This window comes from Anomaloglossus baeobatrachus, chromosome 4 (genome assembly GCF_048569485.1).
Source record: "Anomaloglossus baeobatrachus isolate aAnoBae1 chromosome 4, aAnoBae1.hap1, whole genome shotgun sequence".
NCBI lineage: Eukaryota > Metazoa > Chordata > Amphibia > Anura > Aromobatidae > Anomaloglossus > Anomaloglossus baeobatrachus.
Genome location: NC_134356.1, coordinates 394,978,240 through 394,991,691, shown reverse-complemented (window position 1 = coordinate 394,991,691; position 13,452 = coordinate 394,978,240). Strand labels below are relative to the sequence as shown.

Genomic DNA, 13,452 nt, shown 5'->3' with positions numbered 1-13,452 from the left:
AGTCCCTGGGAAGAGGGTAAACGCTCCGTCCGGCAGGAACCTGACAGGGCTGCGGATGGAGACCGGTCTCCTGCAAAGCAGAGAGGACCGAGATGGCTCCCACTTCAAGCCAGAGCCCGAGGGATGGTGAAGGAGCGCGGCATGTGAAGGCTCCAGCCTTGAAAAGTCAACCTTAACAGCACCGCCGACACAGTGGGGTGAGAAGGGACATGCCGGGAGTCCAGACTGGACCCGCTTTTCTTCCATATCTTTGAAATCAAAAATCTTAAAAATTAAAAAAATCAGAAAAATGCATGTGTGTGTGACCTCCTGAACACAAAGCATTGAACTGGTTAGATTGTCATCCAGGGGGTGTATATAGCCCGGAGGGAGGAGCTACACGTTTTGAGTGTAGTACTTTGTGTGTCCTCCGGAGGCAGTAGCTATACACCCATGGTCTGGGTCTCCCATAAGGAACGATGAAGAAAAGATCTTTAGAAATACTTTTTCTAAAGATCTCTTTATTTTTGCTACTAGATACAGGGACGGTTAGGCAAGGATTAGAAGTATGCACCCAGAACAGCTCATGGTTTCGGGCAGGGTGGATAAAAATCTTGATTTTTTTTTAAAAAAAAATCAAAAAAATCAGATTTTTTTTATTTAAATCAGATTTTTTTGATTTAAATCATTTGATTTAAATCAGATTTTTTAATCAAGTTGTACACAAGCAAAACTTTGTCTTTTTGCAAATCTAATTGTTTTACACAAATAAAAATATTAAAACAGTTGATTATGAAACCTAATAATTTTTATTTGCACTATTAAACACTCAGAATTGAACTACAGAGAGTAAGTACTTTTTAACAATAGCCTATCTCTAATGTTTGAAGTAAGCAAACATCTTCAGTGAATACATCAGTCCTTTAAGCCTACTGTTTAGGACTTTTAATAGGAAAACCAGTTGTCCTGCTTTAGCAGTTCCTAAGCGGTTTCGGACTGTTGTGTGCACAAAACCAAATGAAGAAAACAATCTCTCTACTCCTGCGGGTGAAGCCGATGCAGTCAGTAGCTGAGTAGCTAGATTTATTATCTTTGCTGGAAGAACAAGTGATTGCGACTTCCACCAGTCCAGTGGTTTTAGTTCATTAACGACGTTATCTGCAAACATGTATTTTTGAAATGGTGCAGATTCACACTTCAATTTCAGCACAGTTGCCACAATGTCATGGTTAGTATTGGCGAGCCACTCCATTGCAGAGTTGATTTACGCCTCAGATAATTTTTTCCCTCTGTAGATGGGATGCAAGATATTGGCTAAATAGTGTTCTTCTTTTAATGCTTGGTCCTTGCGGTGCTGTATTGCAACCTTTACATTGTTTGAGAGGTTCAAGAGATCTAGAGAACCTTCTAAATCTTTCCAAACTTCTGTGGCATCAGCTATGGTTGCAGTATCTTTCTGCATTTTATCCAACGCAATCGATATTGGCTTTAACCTTTCCAAAAGGTCCTCGGCATTTCTCTTCACACCAAGATTTAATACTTTGCTTCGTATATTAGCATCAATTTTATCCCTATGTGTTTTGCAAATGGACAGTAATTTTGACCAGTTGTTAATAAACAGTTCCAAGCAGTCAGCCAAGGTATTCCATCTAACATCTTGTGGTAGAACCAACTTCAGTCCTCCCATTTCCTTGTAGGTTGCATGTGCAAAATGATTATTGCGGAAATATTTAACAATTTCTACAACATGTTCCTTGACACCCAAAATATGCAGGTCTTTTGCCAAAAGATGCAACAAATGGGCAGAACAACCGTATGTAATGACATTTGTGTCATCCTGTGCCAGTTCCGCTCGCATTTTTGCCACATTGCTTGCGTTATCAGTAACTAAGCTCCTTACTTTACATCCAAACTGTTCTTGGCATTGGTGAATTGAGTTCTTAGCAATTTCAAGTAAATATTCAGCAGTATGTGAATTTCCAGATGTGTCGATTGTGTCTGTAAGGTAAGTTTCACCATCTTCTGTTGTGACACAAGTGCAAATTATGGGGTCGTTGTGGATGTTGCTCCAACCATCCAAGCTCATGTTAACAACCTTGTCTTTCAAATATTTTGTACAAGCCGCTCTTTCTATGTCGTATACAGCCTGAAGATGTTTTCCTGAGATATCAAATCTACTTGGTGGTTTGTAGTCATTTGTACAAACAATGGGTGCTCAACTAGTCGGAAAGAAGAATTGGTTGCAAATATGAATTTAGCAATTAATTCATCAAAATGTTCTTTCTGGCTCGTCGTAGTCTTTAAGATGAATTTTTCTACACTTTGTTGCACGCAAAGTTTTTTTTTGGGCTGCTTTGTTGAAGTTGTACCCAGATATTGATTGTCACGTGCAGCACAAGCCATATTTGACCCTGAAAGCACAGAAATTAAAAATATAAATCGACTGCGTATTTGAAGAAATATAACGAAAATATTGAAACAAACTTTTTGAACAATGTAATGGTCCTCGTCCTATAAAGGGCTGTCTCAAAAGTTATGCTACTCAAGTTTTCCGGTGAGGTTGCTGTAATACTGGTAACTAATATCAGAGCCTCAGCAACTGAAAAAAATTATGTCACAAAAGTTTTAAAAATGTTTTTTTTTTTAAAATGGTCAATTTGGCAGACTTCAAAAGTGAATTGCAGCCTACAATAAAAAAAAAATAAGTGTATACACACTTTATTTTTACTTAAAGGACATGTGCACCTTTATTTTTTAAGGTGCAGCCAGTCACAGTGTGCACATGTCCTCCCCCCGCAGCTCTCTTACCTCCGATGTCAGCGCTGCGGGGATCCGTGGCTTCGTTCTGCCCGTCCGCGAGCGCACCTCCATTCATTTCAATGGAGCGTGCGGCCCGCTGACGTCACGCCGCTGGATCACTGCGAGTAGGCCGCAACCGGAGGACGGGAGGCGGACGGTCAAAACGAAGCCACGGATCTCAGCGCTGCGGGGATCGGAGGTAAGAGCGCTGCGGGGGGGGGACATGTGCACCTTAAAAAAATAAAGGTGCACATGTCCTTTAGCGTTAATTTTCTGTGAAATATTGCCTTAACATAAATTTAAATTCTATACTCCAGAACTACCAGTGCTAGAAATTTTTCTTTTCATAGACTTTAACCATCCCAGTAAAATGTCTGTTAAAAAAATAGGTTGTAAATTAATTGCCAGACTTACCACTAGTACTAGGCTCCTGGTGCATAAGAAGCTGTGGGGGTTCATTGACATTAGTTGTATCACTATCAACATCTTCATTTCCCTTCTGGTTGCAGTTTTCATAATGTGATTTCAAACGGCAAACAAGTCCTTGGATATCCTTTTGACAGTATTTGCACTTTGCTCTTGCACCTTTCTTTCCAAGATCTGCTGCTGGCATCTCAACAAAATGAACCCAAATAGGGTCTCTCTTACGACCTGCTGCCATCGCTCACACAGATCACTTATGAAGTTTGATTGTTACTACAGCCTGAGCCAAGCACTGCTGATGTTACTACAGCCTGAGCCAAGTACTGCTGACTATCCAACAAGTTTGGGCATGTCAACTGAATGCAGGGAAAAAGAAACTAAACCAAAACTGAAACCAAGCTAGAAGTGTGGAATTAAAGGGGCAGTATGAACAAAATGTGGAGGCTATTAATAGTTTATACAATTAAGACATGCTGCTTTTAAACACCTACCTATTGCCATATAGTAAAACAAAAAAGATTTTTACTTACTTTGGGGTCCCCCCCTCACCCTGGCGTTAGATCGTTGCCCCTAGTTTCGTCCGTGTAACTATGGGCGCACATGCACACTGCTCTCACTTCTCATTTTAATCGTGATTTATATTAAAAAAAACCCTTTTGATTTAAATCAGTGATTTAAATCATGATTAAAATCATGATTTAAATCGATCCGATTTAAATAGAAAAAAATCTTTTGATTTAAATCGTGATTTAAATCATGATTTAAATCGGCGTGATTTAAATCAATCCACCCTGGTTTCGGGGTGCATATTGCACCTGACAGGTTCCCTTTAATCTGCACCCCCACAAGGTCATATCATCATGATGCTATAGAATTAAGAATTTTCCATTTCAGGTGACGTAGAACTCCAACGGCACAAGACGCACGCTTTAGAATACTACATATTCCTTGCACATTCTTTTATTTTAGACAGTGAACATAATTAAACATAGTTTTCCTTCCCTTTAAATGAAACCCACATTGATGACAGACTGTTTAATAAAAACAAAATAAAAAATGTAAGGGAAATTTTTCATAAAAGCCTCCAAATGTGTGATGTGATGTTTGACCTCGAGGAGCACTATGAACCAAGAGAATTGCATGCACCAACAGTACACTTAATAATATCCATGTATGCTGCACTACCAGGCAAACAAATTGCTGTTAAGTCCTTACAGCAGTGAAAGCCTGTATGTATTTACAATGTAGAAAACAAATTATTGCTATTCATATTGTATGTCTGAGCAATGTTCAGAAGGTACTAATGTTAGGGCGATAGAAAACAGCGACGCGACATCAAAGACTTGATCTTTACAACAGCCTGATTCTCACCTGACAAGCAGAATGAATAGCGCACTTCATAGTGAAAAACACCCAAAAGTAACAGTACATGTATGTAAAGGGGACGGGCACGGATATAGATTAACTAACCATACGTTCCAGACAGACCAATGCATAACATCTGGCACTATCCCTGGAACCTCCAAACTCTCCAGCTTTTTGCTAAATATTAACCAAACAGTATCAAGTTCATAGAAAGGAGGCAGGAAAAGAGAATGAAAATAAAAGCGTAAATGAAGCCGTTCATCTTCATTGTATGCTCTGAATGAATCACTTGTGCTCCCCAGACTCCTATAATTTCATTTTAAAAAGACACACATTAAAGTTTAATAACTGGAAATCGGCATGCAAGCACAAACTCAATCACGCGAATACTCGGCAATAAAGGTTATTAAAATGCCCACAATATCCGTCACCCTCAGTCTGTCCCAGGAAGACACACTTACTGGAGAAAGCCAAATCTGTCTGTGACCTTGTAAACGAGATAATCCGCATCCTCCCAAGGCTCAATCTTCGCACCTTCTCGGCCCTGTTGATGGAAAACAAAGTCATTTGCAGAAGATCACAGTGCAACATGTAAACAACACCGTAGCCAATATTTTAGTAAGAATACACATAAGGCTTTGTGCCTCTTAAGAGGACGTCTTGGGAAGAGAATGGGCTCACAGCTGGGCATAGCATTGTACGATGGATCTGTACCACACAGCTTCACCATAAGCATGTACAAAGTGGCCATACACAGCCGGGTCCTGCGGGATTTGGACAGGGAAACAATTATTTTCACCTCTTACACGCATCCAACTGAATTTAGAACAAATGCCATCAAGATGCGATTAAAATGGAGAAGTTCAGCTTTAATACAAAATATTTTTAATAGATCTAAATTACTAATTTCAAGCAGATGTGTATCCCGGTGTTTTGGTTTTTTTTTTAATAATCCATGTCAAAAAAAAAAAAACAAAAAAAACTTTTTTAAACACCCTACCAAAGCCAGTTTTGACATTTCCGACGAAGTCCCGTTTTTCGTATTGGACAGGTGTAACTTTATGTGGTAATATAATAATAATAATAATAATAATAATATTATAATATTTATTCATTTATATAGCGCTATTAATTCCACAGCGCTTTACATACATTGGCAATATTGTCCCCATCGGGGCTCACAATCTAAATTCCTTATCAGTATGTTTTTGGAGTGTGGGAGGAAACCGGAGGAAACACGGGGAGAACATACAAACTCATTGCAGATGTTGTCCTTAATGGGACTAGAACCCAGGACCCCAGCACTGGAAGGCTGCAGTGCTAACCACTGAGCCACCAAACTTTGGAACACTTCCTCCAATCATAGCAATTTTTCATGACATAGTACTTTATGATGGTGATAAATTTAGGACAATAATATTTCCAGAGGAATATTAATGTATAGAAACAAATCCAGAGCTGAGGCTCCAGAAAATGCCAAACATTAAGTGCTTTCAAGCAGGATAAAAAATAATTAGTCATATTAGGGTGAAGTTAAAGGGCTTGTCCACTACTTTGACATTGATGGCCTATCCTATGGATAGGTCATCAATGTCTGATTACCCGGGTCCGACACTCTGCACCCCCGCTGATCAGCTGTTCTCAGTCCTGGTGGTGGCAGCAGGCAGACTGAAATGCTCAGTTACAGCACTGCTCCGTCTTCTGATAGCAGATGCCAATATAATCAATAGGAGGCAGATGCGCAGTACCCGGCCATGGCCGCTATCAGAAGACGGAGCAATGGCAGAACTGAGCATTTCCGGCCGCCTGCTGCCGCTGCCACCGGGACAAAGAACAGCTGATCGGCAGGGATGCGGTGTGTCGGACCACAGCTGATCAGACATTGATCTAGGGGTTAGTGGCAGCTGCTGGCTATTATTAACCCCGTATTACCCCGATTGCCACTGCACCAGAGTAATCGGTAAGAGTAGGGTAAAGTTCCTGGATTGTCACATCTAATGAATGCGACAATCCTGAGTAGCTGCAGGCTGCTATTTTTAGGTTTGGAGGGGGGCAATACGCATGGGTCTCCCCAGCTCGAGAATTCCACCTCCCAGCTGTCGGCTTTATCATGGCTGGGTATCAAAATTGGGGGGGGGCTCTGCATGTAGATCCTCTTATTTTGATACACTGCCAAGATAAGCGCAAGCCTGGGGTCTGAAGCCTGTAGGTGTATGCTTTATCTGTGCTGGGTATCCTAATACAGGGGGACCCTACGACAATTTTTTTTATTTATTTCATTTTACCCCCACAGCAGTGACATGCACACGGAACCTGTGATTGCAAGCAGTCAGATGCTGTCACACAGGCTGCGGACGCGTCTGACTGTAAGCAATTACAGACGCCAGGACTCCAAGTGAGTGTTGAAAGCATTGAATATGGATAAGCGATAATGAGCTACCCTGGAAGATGAGTGAGTGGCCACAGGAGCAGTTACAACCGTACCAGAGACTCGGTAAGTATAAGATGCTTGCTTGATTCTTATTTTCTTTTAATTTTTTTTTATTTTCGGATCATTAGCGGAGTTCCCTGAGGACGCCGGGTCCGGCACCCAAACATGTTGGAAACCACATGGATCCGGACTTTTACAGTGCAGGTCCGCCCATCACCATACACCTGATATTGCTGTGCAACTAGATTTAATATATGGGCTGGTTAAATAGTTTTACTTTTCATTCACTTGTATCAATGAATAAGGCAGTAACGCTGAAACGCGTATGATTTTAATTCACTTTATCCGAATGTGACTAATATGTATCATGTTTATAAAAGTTTGGCATTTTCTGGAGCCTCTGCTCTGCATTTGTTTCTATATGTTCATATTCCTCTGGACTTCGCTACATAGCAGGACTCAAGCGCTGGACCCATGGAGAGGGTGAGCTGATCATTTTCTTTTTCGCTCAGTAATATTGCCACTTGTGAAAATATTGGAAACTTTTAAAACATCTTCAAAAATTTGCAATTTTCAAACTTAAAAAACTAAACCCTTGAAAAGTAAACATGTAGGAAATATTAAATAGTGTGTTTAGGGCATAAAATCCAAAAATGTTCTTTTATGTTAGGATGCTAAATAAATGACAAAGTTTAGCAGCATTTTTTTTTTTACAGACCTATTTAGTTGAAGTGACTTTGAGTGGCCAATGTGTCAGAAACAAACAAAAATGGAGATAAAATTTAAAAAACATTCAAAATATTAAAATCTGCATTCAGAAAATGTGTTAACCCTTCAAGTGCTTCACATGAATTAATGAAAAGTGCAATGATTGCAACAGCCATATTGTAATAGCAGAGCCCCAATTCTTTACCAATTAGCCCATTTTGCAATCTATACCCATCAAGGAATTTATCTGGGGGTGTACTTACTAGTGCATCACAAAGGTTTGTGCATTAGGGATTGAAAATGAAAAACATTCTCCACAATTTGTAGAGTAATTTCTCCCAAATGAAGAAATACCCAAAATATGGTTTAAAAACTATCATGGCTTGGATGAAGAAAAAAAAAAAAATACTATTTGGCTTTTGAAGAGAACATTTAGTGGGAATAAATTTGTGGGCACCACTTGAACCCCTAAAGTGCCAGAACAGTAAACAACCTGCAAAAGTGACCCCCCATTTCAGAAAACACAGCCCTAAAGAAATTCATCTTAGAAGTGTGCTGAGCATTTTGAACCCACAGGTGCTTCATAGAATTTTTTTAATGCTGTGAAGTATGAATTTTTTTTTTTCTTCAACTAAGTCTAGAGTCACACTTGCGTATGACCCACACGAGTGCAGTGAGAAATTCTCGCATTGCACTCAGCCGCATGTTAGTCTATGCTGCAGCTCACAACTGCGAGTTCTTCCTCAAACCTATTCAGACTAAGGAAGAAAGAAAAAAAATAAATCCCAGCGTACTGCAATTGTCTGCAAGTCGCATGTCAATCGCACCCATACAAGTCTATGGCTGCGAGTGAAACATCGGACTGCACTCAGATGACATCAGAGTGCAGTGCGATATACGCACAGGCTGACAATGGGGGAGATGGAGCAATCGCAAGATCGAATTACAGTATAATGACAATCGGTTGACGTTCACAGCAGAGCCTGAGCCAAGGGTCATTAGCATATCATATCCGATGCCATACACTAATGTGACTCCAGACTAAGCCATACATTGGCACTAGCTTTTTCATTTTCACAAAAGGTAATGGACAAAGAAGGGAATTTTGTTACTTACCGTAAATTCCTTTTCTTCTAGCTCCTATTGGGAGACCCAGCCGATTGGGTGTATAGCACTGCCTCCGGAGGCCACACAAAGCAATTACACTAAAAAGTGTAAGGCCCCTCCCCTTCTGGCTATACACCACCAGTGGGATCACTGGCTCACCAGTTTTAGTGCAAAAGCAAGAAGGAGGAAAGCCAATAACTGGTTTAAACAAATTCACTCCGAAGTAACGTCGGAGAACTGAAAACCGTTCAACATGAACAACATGTGTACCCGAAAAACAACCAAAAATCCCGAAGGACAACAGGGCGGGTGCTGGGTCTCCCAATAGGAGCTAGAAGAAAAGGAATTTACGGTAAGTAACAAAATTCCCTTCTTCTTCGGCGCTCCATTGGGAGACCCAGACGATTGGGACGTCCAAAAGCTGTCCCTGGGTGGGTAAAGAATACCTCATGTTAGAGCTGCAAGACAGCCCTCCCCTATAGGGAGGCAACTGCCGCCTGCAGGACTCTTCTACCTAGGCTGGCGTCCGCCGAAGCATAGGTATGCACCTGATAATGTTTGGTGAAAGTGTGCAGACTCGACCAGGTAGCTGCCTGGCACACCTGTTGAGCCGTAGCCTGGTGTCGCAATGCCCAGGACGCACCCACGGCTCTGGTAGAATGGGCCTTCAGCCCTGATGGAACCGGAAGCCCAGCAGAACGGCAGGCTTCAAGAATTGGTTCTTTGATCCATCGAGCCAGGGTGGCCTTAGAAGCCTGCGACCCTTTGCGCTTACCAGCGACAAGGACAAAGAGTGCATCCGAACGGCGCAAGGGCGCCGTGCGGGAAATGTAGATTCTGAGTGCTCTCACCAGATCCAACAAATGTAAATCCTTCTCATACCGATGAACTGCATGAGGACAAAACGAAGGCAAAGAGATATCCTGATTAAGATGAAAAGAGGATACCACCTTCGGGAGAAACTCCTGAATGGGGCGCAGCACTACCTTGTCCTGGTGGAAGACCAGGAAGGGAGCCTTGGATGATAGCGCTGCCAGCTCAGACACTCTCCGAAGAGATGTGATCGCTACTAGAAAAGCCACTTTCTGTGATAGTCTAGAAAGTGAAACCTCCCTCAGAGGCTCGAAGGGCGGCTTCTGGAGGGCAACTAGTACCCTGTTCAGATCCCATGGATCTAACGGCCGCTTGTACGGGGGTACGATATGGCAAACCCCCTGTAGGAACGTGCGCACCTTAGGAAGGCGTGCCAAACGCCTCTGAAAAAAGACGGATAGCGCCGAGACCTGACCTTTAAGGGAGCCGAGCGACAAACCTTTTTCTAACCCAGATTGCAGGAAAGAAAGAAAGGTAGGCAATGCAAATGGCCAGGGGGACACTCCCTGAGCAGAGCACCAGGATAAGAATATCCTCCACGTTCTGTGGTAGATCTTAGCGGACGTGGGCTTCCTAGCCTGTCTCATGGTGGCAACGACCCCTTGGGATAATCCTGAAGACGCTAGGATCCAGGACTCAATGGCCACACAGTCAGGTTCAGGGCCGCAGAATTCCGATGGAAAAACGGCCCTTGGGACAGTAAGTCTGGTCGGTCTGGTAGTGCCCACGGTTGGCCGACCGTGAGCTGCCACAGATCCGGATACCACGCCCTCCTCGGCCAGTCTGGGGCGACGAGTATGACGCGGCTGCAATCGGATCTGATCTTGCGTAGCACTCTGGGCAAGAGTGCCAGAGGTGGAAACACATAAGGGAGCCGGAACTGCGACCAATCTTGCACTAGGGCGTCTGCCGCCAGCGCTCTTTGATCGCGATACCGTGCCATGAAGGTTGGGACCTTGTTGTTGTGCCGGGACGCCATGAGGTCGACGTCCGGCCTTCCCCATCGGCGACAGATTTCCTGAAACACGTCTGGGTGAAGGGACCATTCCCCTGCGTCCATGCCCTGGCGACTGAGGAAGTCTGCTTCCCAGTTTTCTACGCCGGGGATGTGAACTGCGGATATGGTGGAGGCCGTGGCTTCCACCCACATCAGAATCCGCCGGACTTCCTGGAAGGCTTGCCGACTGCGTGTCCCCCCTTGGTGGTTGATGTATGCCACCGCTGTGGAGTTGTCCGACTGAATTCGGATCTGCCTTCCTTCCAGCCACTCCTGGAAGGCTAGTAGGGCAAGATACACTGCTCTGATTTCCAGAACATTGATCTGAAGGGTGGACTCCTGCTGAGTCCACGTACCCTGAGCCCTGTGGTGGAGAAAAACTGCTCCCCACCCTGACAGACTCGCGTCTGTCGTGACCACCGCCCAAGACGGTGGTAGGAAGGATCTTCCCTGTGATAATGAGGTGGGAAGAAGCCACCACTGCAGAGAGTCCTTGGCCGTCTGGGAAAGGGAGACTTTCCTGTCCAGGGATTTTGACTTCCCGTCCCATTGGCGGAGAATGTCCCATTGAAGTGGGCGCAGATGAAACTGCACAAACGGAACCGCCTCCATTGCCGCCACCATCTTCCCGAGGAAGTGCATGAGGCGTCTTCATGAGTGCGACTGACTTTGAAGGAGAGCCTGCACCCCAGTCTGTAGAGACCGCTGCTTGTCCAGCGGAAGCTTCACTATCGCTGAGAGAGTATGAAACTCCATGCCAAGATACGTTAGTGATTGGGTCGGTGACAGATTTGACTTTGAGAAGTTGATGATCCACCCGAACGTCTGGAGAGTCTCCAGTGCAACAGTCAAGCTGAGTTGGCATGCCTCTTGAGAGGGTGCCTTGACCAGTAGATCGTCCAAGTAAGGGATCACGGAGTGTCCCTGAGAGTGCAAGACTGCTACCACTGCCGCCATGATCTTGGTGAACACCCGTGGGGCTGTCGCCAGACCAAATGGCAGAGCTACGAACTGAAGATGGTCGTCTCCTATCACGAAGCGTAGAAAGCGTTGGTGCTCTGTAGCAATCGGCACGTGGAGATAAGCATCCTTGATGTCTATTGATGCTAGGAAATCTCCTTGAGACATTGAGACAATGACTGAGCGGAGGGATTCCATCCGGAACCGCCTGGCGTTCACATGCTTGTTGAGCAGTTTTAGGTCCAGAACAGGACGGAATGAGCCGTCCTTTTTTGGCACCACAAAGAGATTGGAGTAAAAACCTTGACCTCGTTCCTGAAGAGGAACAGGGACCACCACTCCTTCTGCTCTTAGAGAATGCACCGCCTGCAGAAGGGCATCTGCTCGGTCGGGATGTGGGGAAGTTCTGAAGAACCGAGGCGGAGGACGAGAACTGAACTCTATCCTGTACCCGTGAGACAAAATGTCTGTTACCCACCGGTCTTTGACCTGTGGCAGCCGAATGTCGCAAAAGCGGGAGAGCCTGCCACCGACCGAGGATGCGGAGGGAGGCGGCCGAAAGTCATGAGGCAGCCGCCTTGGAAGCGGTACCTCCGGTTGCTTTCTTGGGGCGTGAGTGAGCCCGCCAGGAATCAGAGCTCCTTTGCTCTTTCTGAGTCCCTTTGGACGAGGAGAATTGGGGCTTGCCCGAGCCTCGAAAGGACCGAAACTTTGACTGCCACTTCCTCTGTGGAGGTTTGCTTGATCTGGGCTGGGGTAAGGAGGAGTCCTTACCTTTGGACTGTTTAATGATTTCCGCCAATTGCTCACCAAACAGTCTGTCTCCAGATAATGGCAAGCTGGTTAAACATTTTTTAGAAGCAGAATCTGCTTTCCATTCCTTTAACCACAAGGCTCTGCGCAAAACTACAGAGTTGGCGGATGCCATTGAGGTACGGCTCGTAGAGTCCAGTACCGCATTGATAGCGTAGGTCGCAAACGCAGACATTTGCGTAGTTAGGGACGCCACTTGCGGCACTGCTGGACGTATGAGAGAGTCCACCTGTGCCAGACCAGCTGAAATAGCTTGGAGCGCCCACACGGCCGCGAATGCTGGAGCAAACGACGCGCCAATAGCTTCATAGACAGATTTCAACCAAAGGTCCATCTGTCTGTCATTGGCATCTTTAAGTGAAGCCCCATCCTCCACTGCAACTATGGATCTAGCTGCAAGTCTGGATATTGGAGGGTCCACTTTTGGACACTGGGTCCAGCGTTTGACCACGTCAGGGGGAAAAGGATAACGTGTATCCTTAAGGCGTTTAGAAAAACGCTTGTCCGGATAAGTATTGTGTTTCTGGATGGATTCTCTGAAGTCAGAGTGGTCCAGAAAAGTACTCAATTTACGCTTGGGATACAGGAAATGGAATTTCTCCTGCTGTGCAGCTGCCTCCTCTGCAGAAGGGGCTGGGGGAGAAATATCCAACAGCCTATTGATGGCCGCTATAAGGTCATTTACCATGGCGTCACCATCTGGCGTATCCAAATTGAGTGCGGCGTCAGGACAAGACTCCTGATCACCCACCTCTGAGCCATCATATAGAGACCCTTCTCGCTGAGACCCTGATCCGCGTGATGACGTGGAGGGTCTCTCCCAGCGATCTCGCTTAGGCGGACTGGGACTGTCATCGGAGTCAGAGCCCTCAGCCTGTGATGCCTGGGACCCCCTTGAATTACGGATTAATTCCAGCTGAGGGGGGCCGGGGAACATAGACACAGCGGTGTCCATGGTCTGAGCAACTGGCCTGGACTGCAAGGTCTCCAGGATTTT

The 13,452-nt window shown here is 44.8% G+C and overlaps 1 protein-coding gene across 2 annotated transcripts in view; it reads right to left on the bottom strand.

Moving 5' to 3' along the window:
* Positions 1-13,452, bottom strand: part of USP6NL (USP6 N-terminal like) — a 257,526-nt gene that overhangs the window by 108,276 nt on the left and 135,798 nt on the right. For both annotated transcript variants that reach the window (XM_075345279.1, XM_075345278.1), the window contains exon 3: positions 5,028-5,110. In XM_075345279.1, coding sequence (XP_075201394.1) covers positions 5,028-5,110 — 83 coding nt within the window. The remainder of the gene's footprint in view (positions 1-5,027; positions 5,111-13,452) is intronic.